We start from the raw sequence: 15,701 nt of genomic DNA, 5'->3' as shown, positions 1-15,701 counted from the left end.
AAGAGCCTGTGGTCAGCACAGACGCCCCCGAGGAGCCCAGCGAGCTCACAGCACAGACCCACCCTTACTCATAGTGGTGCAGGAATGAGAACACCTGCTCAGAAATGCAAACATTACCACACATGTGATTCAAGGATTTATTAAGTCATACATGCAAAACATACTGCTAATTGCATTAGCAAAAGATCAATGTAAAAACTTCACAATTTTGCAACTTTTATTTTTAAATTTTGCTTTAGTGGTTGAAAGGGTGTAGTTCAACATTGTATTCCTGGCAGCTTAGGATGTACAGAACATTAGCACTAATTTACAGAACCTCACAGACCCAAGTTACCGTTACTCAATCTATGCTGCACACGTACATGTAGTGACAAAAAGAACACTCGTCTGCATTAGTCACGTTACAGTGGTGAGGATACCTGGCAAAGAGGGACACTTGAGAAGGTTCATAGAGGTTTAAAATATAAAAATTACTAAACTGTGTAAAGCTGCTTCACATGATTTTTACACCTAGTTAACAGACTAAAAGCTCTTCAGAAAGTGTATAACTTACAGGGTCAGAAATAACAGAAAAATGCAGATATGCTTGAACATTCTACTCTACAAAAACAGAAAGGGAGCAAATTTCTATCAGCAAGGGTTTAAAATACAAGTTATATTGCTCAGTAAAGAAGAGATTCTACAAGAAAAGCATTTACTACACAAGAGTTGTGGGAATGACTGGTTCAGAATTGTACCTAAACAAATGCCCTACATGAAATTCAAAGGAATTCACCCATGAACACCAACCTCTCTTCCACTACTACACCTCTGGGGAAGCGGCCGCTGCTTTCGACCTGCACCGAAGGGCAACCCCCTGGCAGCTGCCCGGGCAGCGCAGCGTACGCCCACAGGACAGCGGCACAGTCCTGCCTGGCACTAGCGGGTGAGCCGGCCCGGGCGTTCATTTACCCGCCACAATATGCTGTCAGAAGGCCTAGACACGCTTCAGTAAGAAGGGTTAGTTAGTTATTTTTTAAAATCACAGCAGCAAGAACTAGATTGCAACCAAGCCCTTACCAATGATAAAGCATTTTACACTGTGACTCGAGGGTGTCAGTCATTGTCAAAAATTTAGGTTCCAGATACAACGCTGTGCAATGACTGTGGGTCGAGAGAACATTTAATAATAAAACACGTTAGAGTGCAGTGTTTTGCTAGTCACATGGTACTGTTACTGTGAAAAACTAGAAAGTGTTTTTGCATTTCCTAACAGAAACTAGAGTCATCTTCAGAAAGAATCTTTAAAAAACAGTTTAGTGCTTAGTGTTTGTAGCACAACAACGCAACTTAGTTCAGCAGATAGTTTGGCAACACTTAATTGAGCAAGAATAGGATTTTAAAAATAAGGCTTTACATAGGTTCGTCTTTTCAGGAGCTTGTTTTTAGAAGAATGCAAGGTAACTTTCATACTTTAAACAAACGAAACCATAAAATTGTTGATTGGTTCAAGAATTTATGGGAGAGAAACTAATGTATAACAGAACTTGGCATCAAGTGTGAATGCTCCATTGTTCCGAGCAAAGCACAGGGTTTGGAGGGGGGTGGGGAAGGGCAACGTTTACAGCAGCAGACATTTTCTCTTCCTCTTCTTTACAGGAGGGGGGCACAGAACTGCTCGGATAGCTTCATCAAACACTGTCTTGAGACCTCGCTGCGTAAGTGCTGAGCATTCTAGGTATTTCACTGCACCTGTGGAAAGCAGAAAGGCAATTGGAAAGCAGTTACAGCAGTGCTGCTTCAAGCTAAGCACAACAAAAGCCAGGCATTTATTTTAACTACGGTACATCATCCAGAGACAAAGTTTAGATCAAGTCAACAACAGCCCCATTGCCATCATACCAATCTCTTTCGCCATGGCAAGGCCCTGTGGGTAGGTGATAGGAGTCAGCTTCTTCTCCTTCAGTTTTTCAATAGTGTCCTTATCATCCCGGAGATCAAGTTTGGTACCCACTAAAATGATGGGGGTGTTGGGGCAATGGTGCCGCACCTCAGGATACCACTGCAAGAAAACAGTGTAGGTTGTGTGTGGGCAGATCTCCATGAAGGCTCTTGAATATCACGACCAAAAGGCGCAGTGTCCTTTGTCACACTTTCAAGAGCCAAAGAGTAAAGGGGAGAAGGTAGAACCCCACTGAGGCAGTAGGAAAAGAGAGCATACACTTGCAAAACATTTTAATGAAGCCTACAGTTATTGCCATATACTTCAAAAATTTAACCTACTACGGCTCTATTTTCTCCCCACGCTAGAAAATCCCTGATCTGCACCTCCCCCACCTGTGAAGACCACCTCTCATTTGTGCAGTCTCCACCAGGCCCTACAGCTGAGTTGCCCAAGGATGCCAAAGACAGCAACAGTAGAGCATGTGCTAGAACGCCAGCTGATTCAAGAAACAAGTGGTATTGGCCTAATTTTTACTTGCATTTGTTTTTTAATGTTCTTATTTACATTGCATTAACAGGGAAGTTCCTGTTCATGATCTTAGCACCTTGTTGGCTAAAAACTCTTAAACTACTGTCCTTCTATCAGTGCACTGAGGAACAATTTGTGCTTGGAATGTTTCACATGCCCTGAACTTCCATGACTTAGAAGTTAGGCGAATGGATTCCTGCCTTTTCAAACTACATTTTGCATTGCCTGCCAAAAAAAAAAATTTCACTTAATATTTTCCAGACACTGCTGTGAAGTGAATACTATGTTGAAACCTTAGAAATAAAATGATACCAGCTTTTACTTACCTTAGCACGGACATTTTCAAAGGAAGCAGGACTCACAAGGGAAAAGCAGATTAAGAAGACATCCTACAAAACAATTTGAAAGAAGTTAGCACACCAACCATTACAGAATCCCATCACCGTGAGAAGGCCAATATCTCCAGCGTCTATCTCACACTTGCAAAAGGCAAGGCTGACAACACAGCTGCACGTGACAGTCGGAGGCAGCTTTCCCAGGGGGAAATCCATTCCCAGGCAGCTACAAGCAGACACAAAGGGGGGAACCAACAACAAATAGACTGTAATCAAGTTTATCATCAGCTGTTGCAGCAGCCGGCAACTAAAATGCTAATACCATTGCACTGCAAGCTGCTTTTCCCTAAATATCCTTTCTTCTCCCTCACTGACATCCAGGAGAGAAAAAAAAACCAAAACCCCCCAAGCTTCAGACGCTTGACAACCATGGGAAGCGATGAAGAGTTGTCAGACTGGCTTCTGAGCTAGGGTTGGATGTTCTTGGCAGACCTCTAAGTGATTTAAGCCTTGAAAGACGCATAACTCACCAGCATAAGATGTTGCAAAGTGTTAACATGGCACCGATTTCTTTCAATATGCATATGCTATCAATATACTACTCTAGTCTTAAATTGCAAAGGCAAAGTATAGGGGATAGAATAATTAAAAAATCATTCTACAATTATTACTTCTATGCCCAAGTCCGAGGAATCTTGTAGATGATTAGAAGTCAATTCTACTGAATGTCAGTATAAAAAAAGATTTCTGAATTTCTCTACAACCAAATCAGGATTAAGAAGGGCATTAAAAACCTTGAAGCTCCTTCCTTCCCTTTCTAAATTATGAGAAAGCAGAGAGAAGTGGGTTTTTTCAGGGATCTTACACATCTTGCTTTCCATTAGAAGGCAAAAGAAAGATTGTAAGTAAGAGGAGCTGAAAATATTTTAGAGGAAATGCTTACACAAACTGCCGTACAGCGTACACTTCAAAAAAACAGTGAGCTTCATACATGACACGCTACAGACATGTCTGACGTCAACACAAACGTCGTGTCTAAAGCATTCAGAATAACCACAAAATCAATTTTCACTGTCTAACTGGACGAAAGCTGTAATCTTGCTGTTTGGCCCAAGCCTCAATAACCAGCTCTCAAACAAGCCCAACTTTCCCCAACCTACCTCTGCATCCGTAGTTATTCCGGTATCAAATGTGTTAAAGAATCAGGCATTTCAGAATGTTAGTTGATTGTGCTGCATTTCAAGGCATTTGGTTAGGTCAGCATCTGACATCTGCACTGCTAAGCACTTGCAACCCAGTTGTTCATGCATCACCCCAACAAGTTTCCGTAGCAGCGTCCCAGAAGAAGAAAGAAACAACATCAAATAATGTGATACTATGGCCACTACTTGTTTTCCAATTCTGCAGGTTTGTGGTGACTGAAGTTCTGCATTTTACGCAGACTCTCTCCTTTACTACTTCCAGAGATCAAAAAACTCAGTGTATCCACAAAGAATTATTTAAAGGTTTTCAGTGTCTTGCACACTACCAACCTTAGTAAGTACGAGGAAAAGCTATTTATTTGCAAGAAAAGGTTTAGTCTCGCAACTCATATAGAGATGTGGTAACAAGTTCTCAGATCTAGCAATTCCATAGTTCCAAGACAAGTAGTTGTTTAAAAAATAGGGGCCAATTTATCACTATCGTAAGCAAGACAAGATGACAGAACTTGGAACTGAAGTTGATTTAAAGTTTTACATACGGCAATATGTTGATCTGTCAGACTGGAAGATATATTCTTACCATTGGTTCCTCCAACCTAGTAACAGTAGGAGATAAAGTTACTCCTAAAATGGATTTAAGGGAAAACGTTCTCAGTCAGCAATTTGTGCCCACAAATATCCACAACAAGGTTTTTCTTCTTAAGAGAGATGCTGCCCTGTAATTCAGCACAACCAACTACCTTCATCCAGAACAGACCGCCAGACTTCCCCACAAACCTGAAAACATCTGCCTGCACTGTCAGAGGAGACTTGCAAGAGCAAACCTCTGATGAAAAGCATCCTCCTAACTTAATTTTCTTTTTGCTTTGGTCTCCTGAGGAAACAAAGTTAACCACCTTTTCTTGTCCCAAATTCTTCCTTCTCCAAACATTTTGAAATACGGGTAGATTTCAAATACATTCAGAGGAAGGTATTAATTCCTACATATTTTAAGGGGAAAAAAAAAATGAATAAGGGAAAAAGATACAAATTAATGCCTCCACTACAGCAAAGGCCTTACTGTGAAGTTAACAGCTGTTGAACTGACATATGTAGTGGCCATGGAATCAGCAAGACCTGCTCTCACCTTGCCCAGGACACAGTTCAGGCGCACTTACAGGGAAACAGAGCAGCCACAAGAACATGTGAGGGGGCATGTTAAAGAGCACAGTAAAGGAGGGGGGAAGCTGAATGCAGATCCTAAAAGGAGTCAGGCTTCCTCAGCCTCACTGTTCTCCTCCTCTGTGCTTTTAGTTAGTTTTGTGGGGTTTTTGTCCCTTAAGGGATGATGAATCTTATATATTGCACAAGTCTGAAGTCTGAAAATTGCTTCATAAGAACTTCAAGTCTTACCACCCTGTCACTTTCTGCTGTAAAAAACAATCCAAATAAGAAAAGGGTTTAAGTACTTTCCTTTAACAGTTACGCATGCTTGTACAGATGAGATTTATTTTTTTTTTACCAGAAGCATGCTTAGACTGACATGGAATTCTCTGCAGTCTATCAGAAAGCCAGTTATTTTAGCAGGCTGAAGACATACACACACGTTGTCCCTTTGTCACAGGGGAGGAACAATATTCTCCCTTACAACTCTGTTTTGTCACACTATCGAGTGATTTTTCAACATACCTTTTTCTACCGTTAATCAAAGCTTAAGGTGTCCTAAGTATCCTATAAATATCTAAGTATTACTGAAAAACAGCTTCCCATTGTTTCTCTTCCTAGAAAAGGCAGATATTTCTAGCATTTCTACTAGAGTTGTCATCAACTGGCAAGTTCACATCCATCTTGGGAATTGTAACTGATGGGAGAGCCTTATTTTAAGGGTTAGTGAGCAGTGAGTTAAGGAAAATTGTGAATTAAGGCAGTGTACTTTAAAAAAAGCACCATCATTAAGTAAGATTCACATTATTCAATAGAGCAGTTATGTTGTAGAATAACTGGAACAGTTTTGCATTTTACATTATTAGCACTGAATATATATATTTGACAGTTAACAGCAGTGATCAACGCCAAAACACCTGGAAATTACCACCTTTCTTTACTTATAGCACAGCTCCAGCAGATAAACATGACTGCTCTAAAGAGGCTAGAAAACCAGTCTCTGCAAAGATTAACCGTAGCTGAAGTCACACTGGAAAGAAGAGAGCAGATTACTTCAGCATTTTCCTTGTATGAGGAAAGAGGCAGCATGCAGACAGGACTTCACCAGTTGCAAGCATGGAAGACAGAAGCACATTTGTATTGATGTTACAGCACAAACTACAGTAATACAATACCCACGGACTTAAGTATACTTGAAAGCTCTGACCCACCCTCTGTCAATACCAGTAATATCTCCATACAGTACTGCCTCTTTCACATTTAGAACATCTTCACAGAGACTAAACAATATTAAGTGCTTAGCAGTGACAGTGTCAGGTTGCAGCCAACCATCATGCCTGAAAACAAAAACAAACCCTGCTTTTGGCAGGCTCGCTATCCTTAAAATCAATGGGCTAGCTGATAGGAGTATTCACCAAAGGTTTTTTCGGGTTTTTAATTTGTTTTTTTCTTGTTTTAAATAGAGCATTCTAGCCAATTCTGAGGCTGCAACTACACAAAAGGCCACCAAGCATCAGTGCACACAAATACACTAGCATGCAAATTTTAACGTTTGCACACACATTGAAGTTTGTAATATTACAGCTACAGCACACAGGATGAAGGAAGGTAGCTTGCAACAAGTCACTGTTACCAAGAAATACAACTTCAGATGTGACAACCTCAGCCTTACGTTCAAAAAGAAAACACGTCAATGTTATACAAAGCTGTACAGATTCTTTTCAGTTTCACACTGTAGTTCTTACTGTTTGTGGATAGGAGAGTGGACGTAGTCTGTCATAGTCCTCTTGACCAGCTGTATCCCACAAACCCAGATTGACTGGTTTTCCATCAACCATTACATTAGCAGAGTAGTTGTCAAAACTAAAAAATAAGGAAAGAATTAGCTACATTAGCTTGCAGTAAAATAGGGCACCCAAGGACTTTTTCCCTAGAGTCCTAACTACAACGGTAAGATTTTATTGCGTCCTTCTGTATCCCAGAAACAGTAAAGTTGTTCTTTAAATACAGAGCCTGGTGTTGGGTAATGGAAGGAAAGAAATGCACAAACGGACTTGGTCCGGTCTGAACAGAGGTCATCTTTTCCACTGCTCTTCCAAAGGAAGTGTTAATCTCAGTAAGTAGGGGTGATGCATTTAGCAAGCAATTTCCAGCCTTACTGGGACATTCAGCAAGTTAATGTGTCTCATTCTGAAAGATTTAGAATAGAATATACATGAGCGACAACCAAGGAATCTCTGACAACAGTCGGTAAGAAAAAAGAGACCTTACTAATCCTGCTAATCAAAAACCCCTCCAATGAAATATCAAAGTTAATAACCAGGGGCCAGTAAAGATATAATTTTTATCTCATCACTACAGTAGGCACAAAGGTTTTAATTACTTGTTACAGCTAAGTTAAGTTCACTGGGAACACAAGCATACTATAATGCAAACATCTGAATTTAAGACCAAAAAAGGAAACAGGAGCAATTAAGACAACAAGACCTTGGACTGAAGTAATCTGTAAATCTCATTAGAATCTATTCTGTTATCTGAAAAAAACTCATCAACACTTACAGAGAGCAAGACAAACAGATAAAGAGATATCCAAAAAGTGCAAAGCAGCTGCTCATGTATAAAATGCTTCCCCCAACAGGCCCTCAAAAACAGAACTACACTAATGCTGATACCGAGAAATCCTTACATGCAAGAAAATGGGAAGCACCAAAATAAATGAGTCCCCACAATCTCGCCTGAGGGGCTATAGAGCTGTGGCCAGCTTAGCACAGGATTGGCAGTAGCACAAGAAGTGGAACGAACAGATGAAAAAAAAACTCTAGTCACAAACCAACTATTTCTGGCTACGATAGGGTGTTTTACAAGCTGTTTAGCCTTTGGACTGCTTATTATGCATTATATTAAAGATAGAAATAGCATATTATTTTAAAAGAGAACAGCATCTAATAAAACGTTAGTGTCTGTCCCTAATATGCTAGGCCTAGAGGGCAGAGAGGCACAAAACCGATGGACCATGACCAACCACTGGTATGACCGCGCTAAGCAGTAAAAACCCAAAGTGCTTCTCCTTGCACACACCCAGATACCCAGGTAAACATTTAAGATTAAACTAAGGGGTGCTTGAAGCCATTTCGAGCAATTCAAATAAGGAATCTGGAATGGCAGCAAGCATAGAGAAGTTGACATAAATGAGTTCTTCAGATTTTATAAGTACTTACACAGTGGGTATGTATTCTCCAGGAAATGCATTGGTTGTGTAACTGATGAGTAGGCATGTTTTACCTACAGCACTGTAAAAAGAGAAAGTTCACATGTAAAACACATTTACCTTGAATAATGAGAAATAATAGTCCTTTTAGGGAAGAAGGCTGATTACATCCCGTCGTCTAAGGAACAATTGAGTGTCAGTAGTCACTACTGTGCAGGAAAACAGCTAACAGGCTATAGCCTTAAGATTACTGGCAATGAAAACACACCTAATATAAACATGCAGTTTGTGAAGTGGTAAATTATCAAATTTTGTTAATCTTTAGACAAAAAAACACCCACAAGGATTAGTAAGACATCTGCTAGTCATCTGACTGACTACTCATCAAGACTGCCTTACTCCCAACTCCCTGAAATAAAAAAAAATGGAAAAGTATTTCCAAATACCTTTTACGCAATTCCAGAACTGTTATCCTTTCCAGAAAATGGTATACTTTCTCATAAGCCAGGTTTGAAAAAGCTTGAAAGTATAATTTCTCAACACATCATTCCTTTTGAGTATTTGAAGAAAAAATACAAATTATAATCCTCACAATTATTGCTATTACAAAATTGCTCCCCGCCTGCGTTCATCAACTATTCAAATGTTTCATAAGCTTATTTATAGATAAGTTACACTCCAATATTGGAGAACTTGGAACACCAAACCTTCCCCCACAGATCTTATTCTGAACAGCCTCAACTGGGAGCAGGATGCAATTCTACTCCAGGTTTCCTTCAGAACCCTGGCAGACAGTTCCTTCCCCCTCCACCCTCCTCCCCACACCTTAACTAGAGTCAAACATTAGATTAACAACACTGCTGAATTTTTGTTACAGTTTCAATTAAACGGTTGGAAAACTTTAGATTGGACCATATTTCTTTTTTAAAATAGACTCTGCAAAGAGTGTTTCTGACACTGCAGACTGGTTCCCATGCTGGCTTCTCATTTGAAGAGCACAGTCCTTTAACAGTGTGAAAGATTCCAGTGGCAAGTGTGCAACTAGTTCCTCAAAAGTGATAATGCCCAGACAGCCTTACAGTCTTCCCGATCACTCTTCTCAAACAGACAAACTCCCATGCAAGGAAAACTGTGTTGTCTTGCAGATCTTTTACCACTACAGTGATTTGCTCAAAACAAGTCAGCAGTAACTTCAAAACCTTACTGTACTTGCACGTGTGATCTTGCCATTAATATTAGGTTTGACTCATGACCCTTCTAAACTAAATATTTCACCAGCTGAATGAACTCATTAAAGTTTTGTTCTAGTACTACAGTTAATATTAAAAAAAACAAAACAAAAAAAAACCAACCTAAGAACCAAATGCTATTGCTCAAAAATATCCCATTAATCTTTACTTTCTCCAGAAGAAAAAAAAGTAACTTACAGAAACAAGCCCCTGACTAAAGCCTACTAGCTCTCCAGCTGCAAATATTCTGAGGCATTCATATCTGAATTTTGCTATGTATCTTCCACTTAAATCATTGCATTTCTTCTCTCAGTTTGGAAGGATGCAGACTGCACCTTCACTTACCAAAGACTGTTTGAAAACGTTAATTTAAATGATTTAACACTCAACATTAACCGACAGCCTTACCTAGTGACTCACGATTTACAGCAAGTTAAGTAAATCTGAGCTTTTTCACAACCATAAGTTACCATATATGTTGTAGCTCAATCTGTAGCAAGTCTCCCCATTAAACTTTATGCAGTTCTATACTGTATTAGCTCAAGAAGTTGTTTGATGGCAGCACCTGACAACATTACCTCAAATATCTGAGCTATGAAAGAGTTGCTTCAGTGTGCAAAATTATCTAGGATTATATCCTGCATGCCCATTTTTTAATTGTAATTTTGTTTCTGAGATGACACCTAGCATAACATCCCATCTGCTACAACTCTCTCTAATCACACCATGCTGTTTTCCACACTACTTTTAACACCTGCATCTAAGGACACAAGATGCCAGCTCCTTGCACAGTTTGAGGTTTCCCACCCCCCTCTCCAGCATGCACTCACTTTTACCAAGCTATAACAACAACAGAAAAGGGGACATTTAATTCTGTTCCTGATAAGTACAATCTCTGACCATTTTCCTGTAGTAACAGGTTTGAGACATTTGTGCTCAAAAGTAGGAGAGGGATTTACCATTCAAAAACTGTGGGAAAGAATTGGGGAGCAGTATGACAACACAGCTAAGCTAATTTAACAGTTGTCAGAAGAGGAGATCCCATCATACCTCTTGCACTAGCACTCACTGACTCCATAACAAGCCAGAACAAGATGTTAAGGAAAGCTAGTCACTCCACCTCCCCCATAAGGGCCAATTGCTATTTTAGCTCCCTGAGCTATCAGTTAGATCAATTTGAATACACTGCTGAATTGCACTCACAACGCTATAAAGTGGGCGACGCTAGTCCGGCTTAGAAAGGACAAACGTGGAAACCTTCAAAATACTGAGAGAAGCAAAAGCCAGCTTCTTTGGTAAACCTCTTGAGGCGCAGAAGCTACCTGTTCTCATGCTTCTAGAACCTGTTTGGTCTGACGCTTCATTTTCCAGTAAGTTCACTACAGGTAATTTAAGCTTCTGAAAAATTAATGTTGAACTTCAACATTTTCAGCAGTGGCTCAAGAACCTTTCTCTGCACCCAGGCTCCTTTCCTCACTTTGCACTGAAACTAGTGAGTCTGCTCTGGCTAATCAAAACAGTGCAGGAAGGAGGTGGTGAGAGATTTCATTCCAAGCCTAGAAGTGCCTGTAGTGTGTTTCTGCAGCACCAATCAGCCAGAGTCATTTAAACAAGAAAAAACATGTTCAACAACCCTGTTTCAGACTTGCTCCATCTAGGTTTCCTGCTTTCCTTGCCTTTTGGCTCACTGCCCTACAAATCAGATCATTATGGTCACTAGACTTGAATAAACACTAATGCCTACCTTTACAACTGAAGTACATCCTCTAAGGACTTTACCAACTTTTTTAGATTTCTAACTTCTGTATTAAAGCAACTCCCTTGAAGAGAATTCCAACTGTTTGGCAAAATATAAATCCTTGTACATAGACTGAGACTAAGAAACTAAAATAACACCAACCCAAGATTAGTCATAACAAGATTTCTAGCAACTACTTAATCATAGCTTTGTCCACCCACTATTACATAAATGAAACTAGTAACATTTGACTGTAATTAAAAATATGGCCTACAGAAATCCAGCCTTTTAACCACTTAACAGTAAGTGAAAGACTTACAGAAGACAGCACTGAGTCCCTTATCGCTTCCAGGTACCATCCAGGAATCAATGTATTTATATATAACCACAATATATATTAATTTCTGAAAACAAAACAGGACACCTCTTTCCTAGCCTTATTTACACTAACAAGTTTTATGAAGCTTCCCCACTGCATTAGAGCTGCTTGGAGCCATGTTCTGTGACACACACTGAAAATGCCATTAGAGGACCTGCACCAGCATTTCTTCCACTCTAAAGGCACCAGAGCCACACAGACGGTTGAGAGTCTCCTGCTCTCCCACAACTAAAAACTAATTTTGAGAATTTTGTTCCCATTTGTAGCCATGGTAATGGAGACCAGCTGAAGTACTTGCTGGTTTAATTCCAGAAATGCTGATATCTACAAACAGGTGGCAGCCTTCATGGAAGCTTTGATTATGTCATTTCTTTCTCTGATCCATATGAATCACCTCCCTAGCAGACACAACGCACAACAGCCCAGGTCTTCACTCAAACATTAAACAGTAGCTGAGATTCCTCTAGTACCATCCTCAGACCAAAAGTTCGGTATTTTTGATATAGTAGGTTTAGTTGCACACAGCTCTGCCAGATAAGCTGTTTTACTCATTATGACACTCCCTCTCCCAAATACACTGTTCAGTACCTACAATACTGCTATATTTTTAAACTTTAGAAGTTTGGTAACACAAGTTACTAAATTTCAATTCACTGCACTCCCTACAGATTGCATTGGGGAGACCTGAGGTCTTCAGCACCTTACACAAACACTGCACTACACTCAATATGAAGCCAATTACCCTACCCACCTTGGCCCCCGCAAACTATCGAATCAAATATAGCAGACAAGGTGTCAAATTAAGCAGAATTCCAAGCAGGGACTCTTAATTCACTGCTCTTGTTCTTACAGTATTTCTACAATTAAAAAAACCACACCTACAAAAGAGCACAAAGTTTGACCATTTCTATGGCATCGAGTAATGATTTCTTCAAAATGCAGAAGTCCTCCTAACACTACAGGGCATCACTGGAGACTTCATACCACTTAACAGCTGCCTTTTTAAAGTGGAAACAAAAGCTGCTAAAAATAACTTACACCAATGCGTTTTCTCAAGTGACAATCAACAGCAATTCTAAATGTTACTCAAGCAGAGTGCTCTTCATCTGTCCTGCACATTCCTACTGCTCTCTATCATCAAGAAGTCAAAGCAACAGTTGCCATTTATTTTTCCCCAATCCTCAGAGTGAAGAAAAAAAAAAAAACCACAAGAGCAAAATCGTGTTCTTCTAGTCAGTTGTCTAAAGAGATACTAGTCAAAGCTCTAACATGAGTTACCCACGAGAACAGCGTGCTCATTTACAAATTAAAAAAAATAATGATCACAGAGGTACTTCTACAGCTTTATGTTATTCCTAGTAGATCTTTGCAGAGGGTACATAACACAATACCTAGGTTTTATATTATGTAAGCAAATCTTTAGCTTCCATTGTTTTACAGAAGCACTAAAGCTTTAGCCTTATCTAAGCCAAACATTACACATTTCCTAGAATACCTGTGATGCTTGGATTTTTGAAGCAGCAACAGCACAGTGAAACACAAATATTTAATTATTTTTTTAAAACACTGAATGGAGAATAATACGAGGCTACCAAAAATGAGCAACAGTACCTGAACAGAACCTTCAGAGATATTTGTTTCTAACTAAGGAGGAAGGAAAAGAAATTAAACTACTGTATTTTGTTCACACATATGTATGAAACTCAGGTACCATTACACCACTTTGATTCCCAAGAGCAATAAATATGTTCAGAAGTGGGATGGTTTACAAAGCAAATGACGAAAAGAACTGTTTTGTTGAATGAATTACTGAACACTACACAGTTCATCTGGGCTGAATTCTCAAGTCCAGTGGTGGCAGGGGAATGAACTTTCTTCCCCACCCAAACATGATCCATCACATTTGTTCACAGCATTGTCACAGACAACACAGTTCAGTTGAACTGAAAAACCTGATATAACAGAAAAGCAAATTTATTGAGTTTAAAATCAATATAACCAAAAGAACAGTCCATAGTTATCCTATCTAGCATCAAACAATTACACTGCTATGAAAAGGCTTCATTTCTCAAGATACCACTTTCATGTTCACATTTCTCAAAATCTTACACAGCAAGTCAACACAAATCTGTTATACAGAGTAAGTTTCTCTCTCAACCATACTTAGCTGTCTTTTTAGGGATTCTACATCTTAAAAAACAGAACAACAGAAAAACCCCACACATAACTTGAAGATTAAGCCACCAAGTGAAAATACAGACAGTGGCAAGACCATTTAGCTACACTTAACTCCTCTGTCATTTACAGAAGTTTGCTGTAATACCAATTATGCTCAGGCTACACTGGGATTTGTGTGTCTCCTAAGGGAAAAAAAATCTCAAACTGCATAAGACAAGTCTTGTTTTCCAGCTGGCCTCTGATGTTCCCCTAAGCTGACATCCAGTAAGAGAAACAACATCTCCGAGTTGCTGGGAACGGCATCACAGATAATATTCAGAAGTTCCAAAGACACAACCTCTCTCCCCACCACAATTCCAGCATTCCTCACACTGAAATCCAACAGCTAAACTTAGGAGTTAACTCGATTCCTAAAGGCAACCTCAGTTGTTTCAGTTATAAGTAACACCATATTAGAATGCTGTAGGTGTAACAGTTCTACAGTTCTTTACAGACAAGTCATATCGTTACTTATTTGTATTTCAAGTGCTTTACCAGTCTCCTTTAGACAGGAACCTTACAAGGCTAGATGTATGCATGCAGAAAAACAGTCTCTGCTCACAAGCACTTATGATCTGCTCAGGGCTCAGCACATTTCACTTAGCTTCATTTTTGACATCTGATTCTTGCAGTAAAGGTATGAACAGTAATAAGAAATAAGTTTCTTACTTTCAGAAAATACATTTCAAATCAATATTATATTTCTTATAGTATTAAAAGCACGACAATTTTTTTTTAATACACTTTGATTACTTCGGAGCACCACGAACAAGGCAGCTGCAGGGTGAGCCGGGGAGGCGGCCCACCCCCGCCAGAAGCGACCAGAGGCGCACACCCTCCCGCCCGCGGCGGGCGAACGCCACTCCGGTCAGCACCGACACAGATTATTCCGCCGCCACAGCCCCCGCCCCCGGAGCGCCTTCCCCAACAGCAACCCGTGGCTGGGGGAGGAAGGCAGCCCGAGGCACCCGCCGCCCACCAGCACCCTGCAGAACGCCGGCTCTCCCGCTCCCCCGGGCAGCCACCATTTGCTCGCAGCAGCCGCCGCCTGCCCCACGCGCCCCTCCCCTCCCCCGCCGCCAGCAGGAAGCCGCGGCCGCCACCCGCCCGCCCCCCTCGCCTCGGCGCGGACACCCCCGGCCCCGGCGACCCTCGCACCCCTCAGGGGCGGCCGGGCCGCGCCCGGGCCCCGCGGCAGGGGCACCCACGACTTGCAGCGAGGCCCGGGCGGCCCGCGCCGCAACCCGCCCCGTGGGCGGACACCCCTCCTGCCCCCCCCCACCCCGGGGCCGAGTCTCTCCTCACGGCGAGGGCCCGACCGAGGGGATCCCTCAGACTTACCCGTCGCCCACCACCACACACTTGATGGCCTGCATCGGGGCTACGCCGCGGCGGCGGGTCCTGGTGCCGAGCGGGGAGCGGAGCGAAGCGGAGGGCCGCGCGAGAAGGAGCCGGCGGCGGTCTCGGCACCGGGTCGCGGCCGCCTCCGCCCTGCGCCTGGGAGCGGGGACGAGGCAGCGGCCACCACCCAAGGCGGGGAGAGGGAGGACTGCGGGGAAACAGGAAGCGGCCGCTCCACTCACATCCGGCCGGGCGGCGCTCGGCCCCCGCGGGGGGCCCCGCCTCCGGGCCCGCGGGGCGACACCCCGCCCTCACGGGGAGCCGCTTAGCGCCGCCGCTTCGGCACTGCTTCGGGCGGCTTCGGCTCCGCTCGGGTGTCTCCGTCGCGCCGGGAGAGCGTCGGGCGCGTTCGGCAGCGCCCACCGCCGGGCGGGAGCGGCCGCCATGCCTGTGCTGC

General features: G+C 42.0%; 1 protein-coding gene across 2 annotated transcripts; it reads right to left on the bottom strand.

Moving 5' to 3' along the window:
* Nucleotides 1-123: 123 nt before the first annotated feature.
* RAC1 (Rac family small GTPase 1) lies at nucleotides 124-15,486 on the bottom strand. Of its 2 annotated transcripts, XM_064461732.1 has the most exons (7): nucleotides 15,245-15,486; nucleotides 8,351-8,422; nucleotides 6,878-6,995; nucleotides 4,529-4,585; nucleotides 2,779-2,841; nucleotides 1,882-2,041; nucleotides 124-1,731 (listed from the first exon to the last, which is right to left on the bottom strand). In XM_064461732.1, exons 1-7 carry the CDS (start codon nucleotides 15,277-15,279, stop codon nucleotides 1,601-1,603), a joined length of 636 nt encoding a protein of 211 aa, XP_064317802.1. In that variant the 5' UTR covers nucleotides 15,280-15,486; the 3' UTR covers nucleotides 124-1,600. The 2 variants fall into 2 exon arrangements, with proteins under 2 accessions (XP_064317802.1, XP_064317803.1); XM_064461733.1 differs by lacking the exon at nucleotides 4,529-4,585 and having other exon boundaries at nucleotides 15,245-15,478.
* Nucleotides 15,487-15,701: the final 215 nt, after the last annotated feature.

Source organism: Phalacrocorax carbo, chromosome 10 (genome assembly GCF_963921805.1).
Source record: "Phalacrocorax carbo chromosome 10, bPhaCar2.1, whole genome shotgun sequence".
Lineage (NCBI taxonomy): Eukaryota > Metazoa > Chordata > Aves > Suliformes > Phalacrocoracidae > Phalacrocorax > Phalacrocorax carbo.
The sequence above is the reverse complement of the archived record's forward strand: the minus strand, read 5'-3'. Positions and strand labels throughout refer to the sequence as shown.

Bases quoted from the DNA above. Each gene is read 5' to 3' on its own strand.
- RAC1 (XM_064461732.1), bottom strand. From the start codon at position 15,279: ATGCAGGCCATCAAGTGTGTGGTGGTGGGCGACGG. The intron at 4,586-6,877 runs GTAAGAACTACA...TACTGTTACTAG, and splicing joins CACTCTCCTATCCACAAACA to GTTGGAGGAACCAATGGTAA. The intron at 2,042-2,778 runs GTAAGTAAAAGC...GTTTTCTTGCAG, and splicing joins TTGAAAATGTCCGTGCTAAG to TGGTATCCTGAGGTGCGGCA.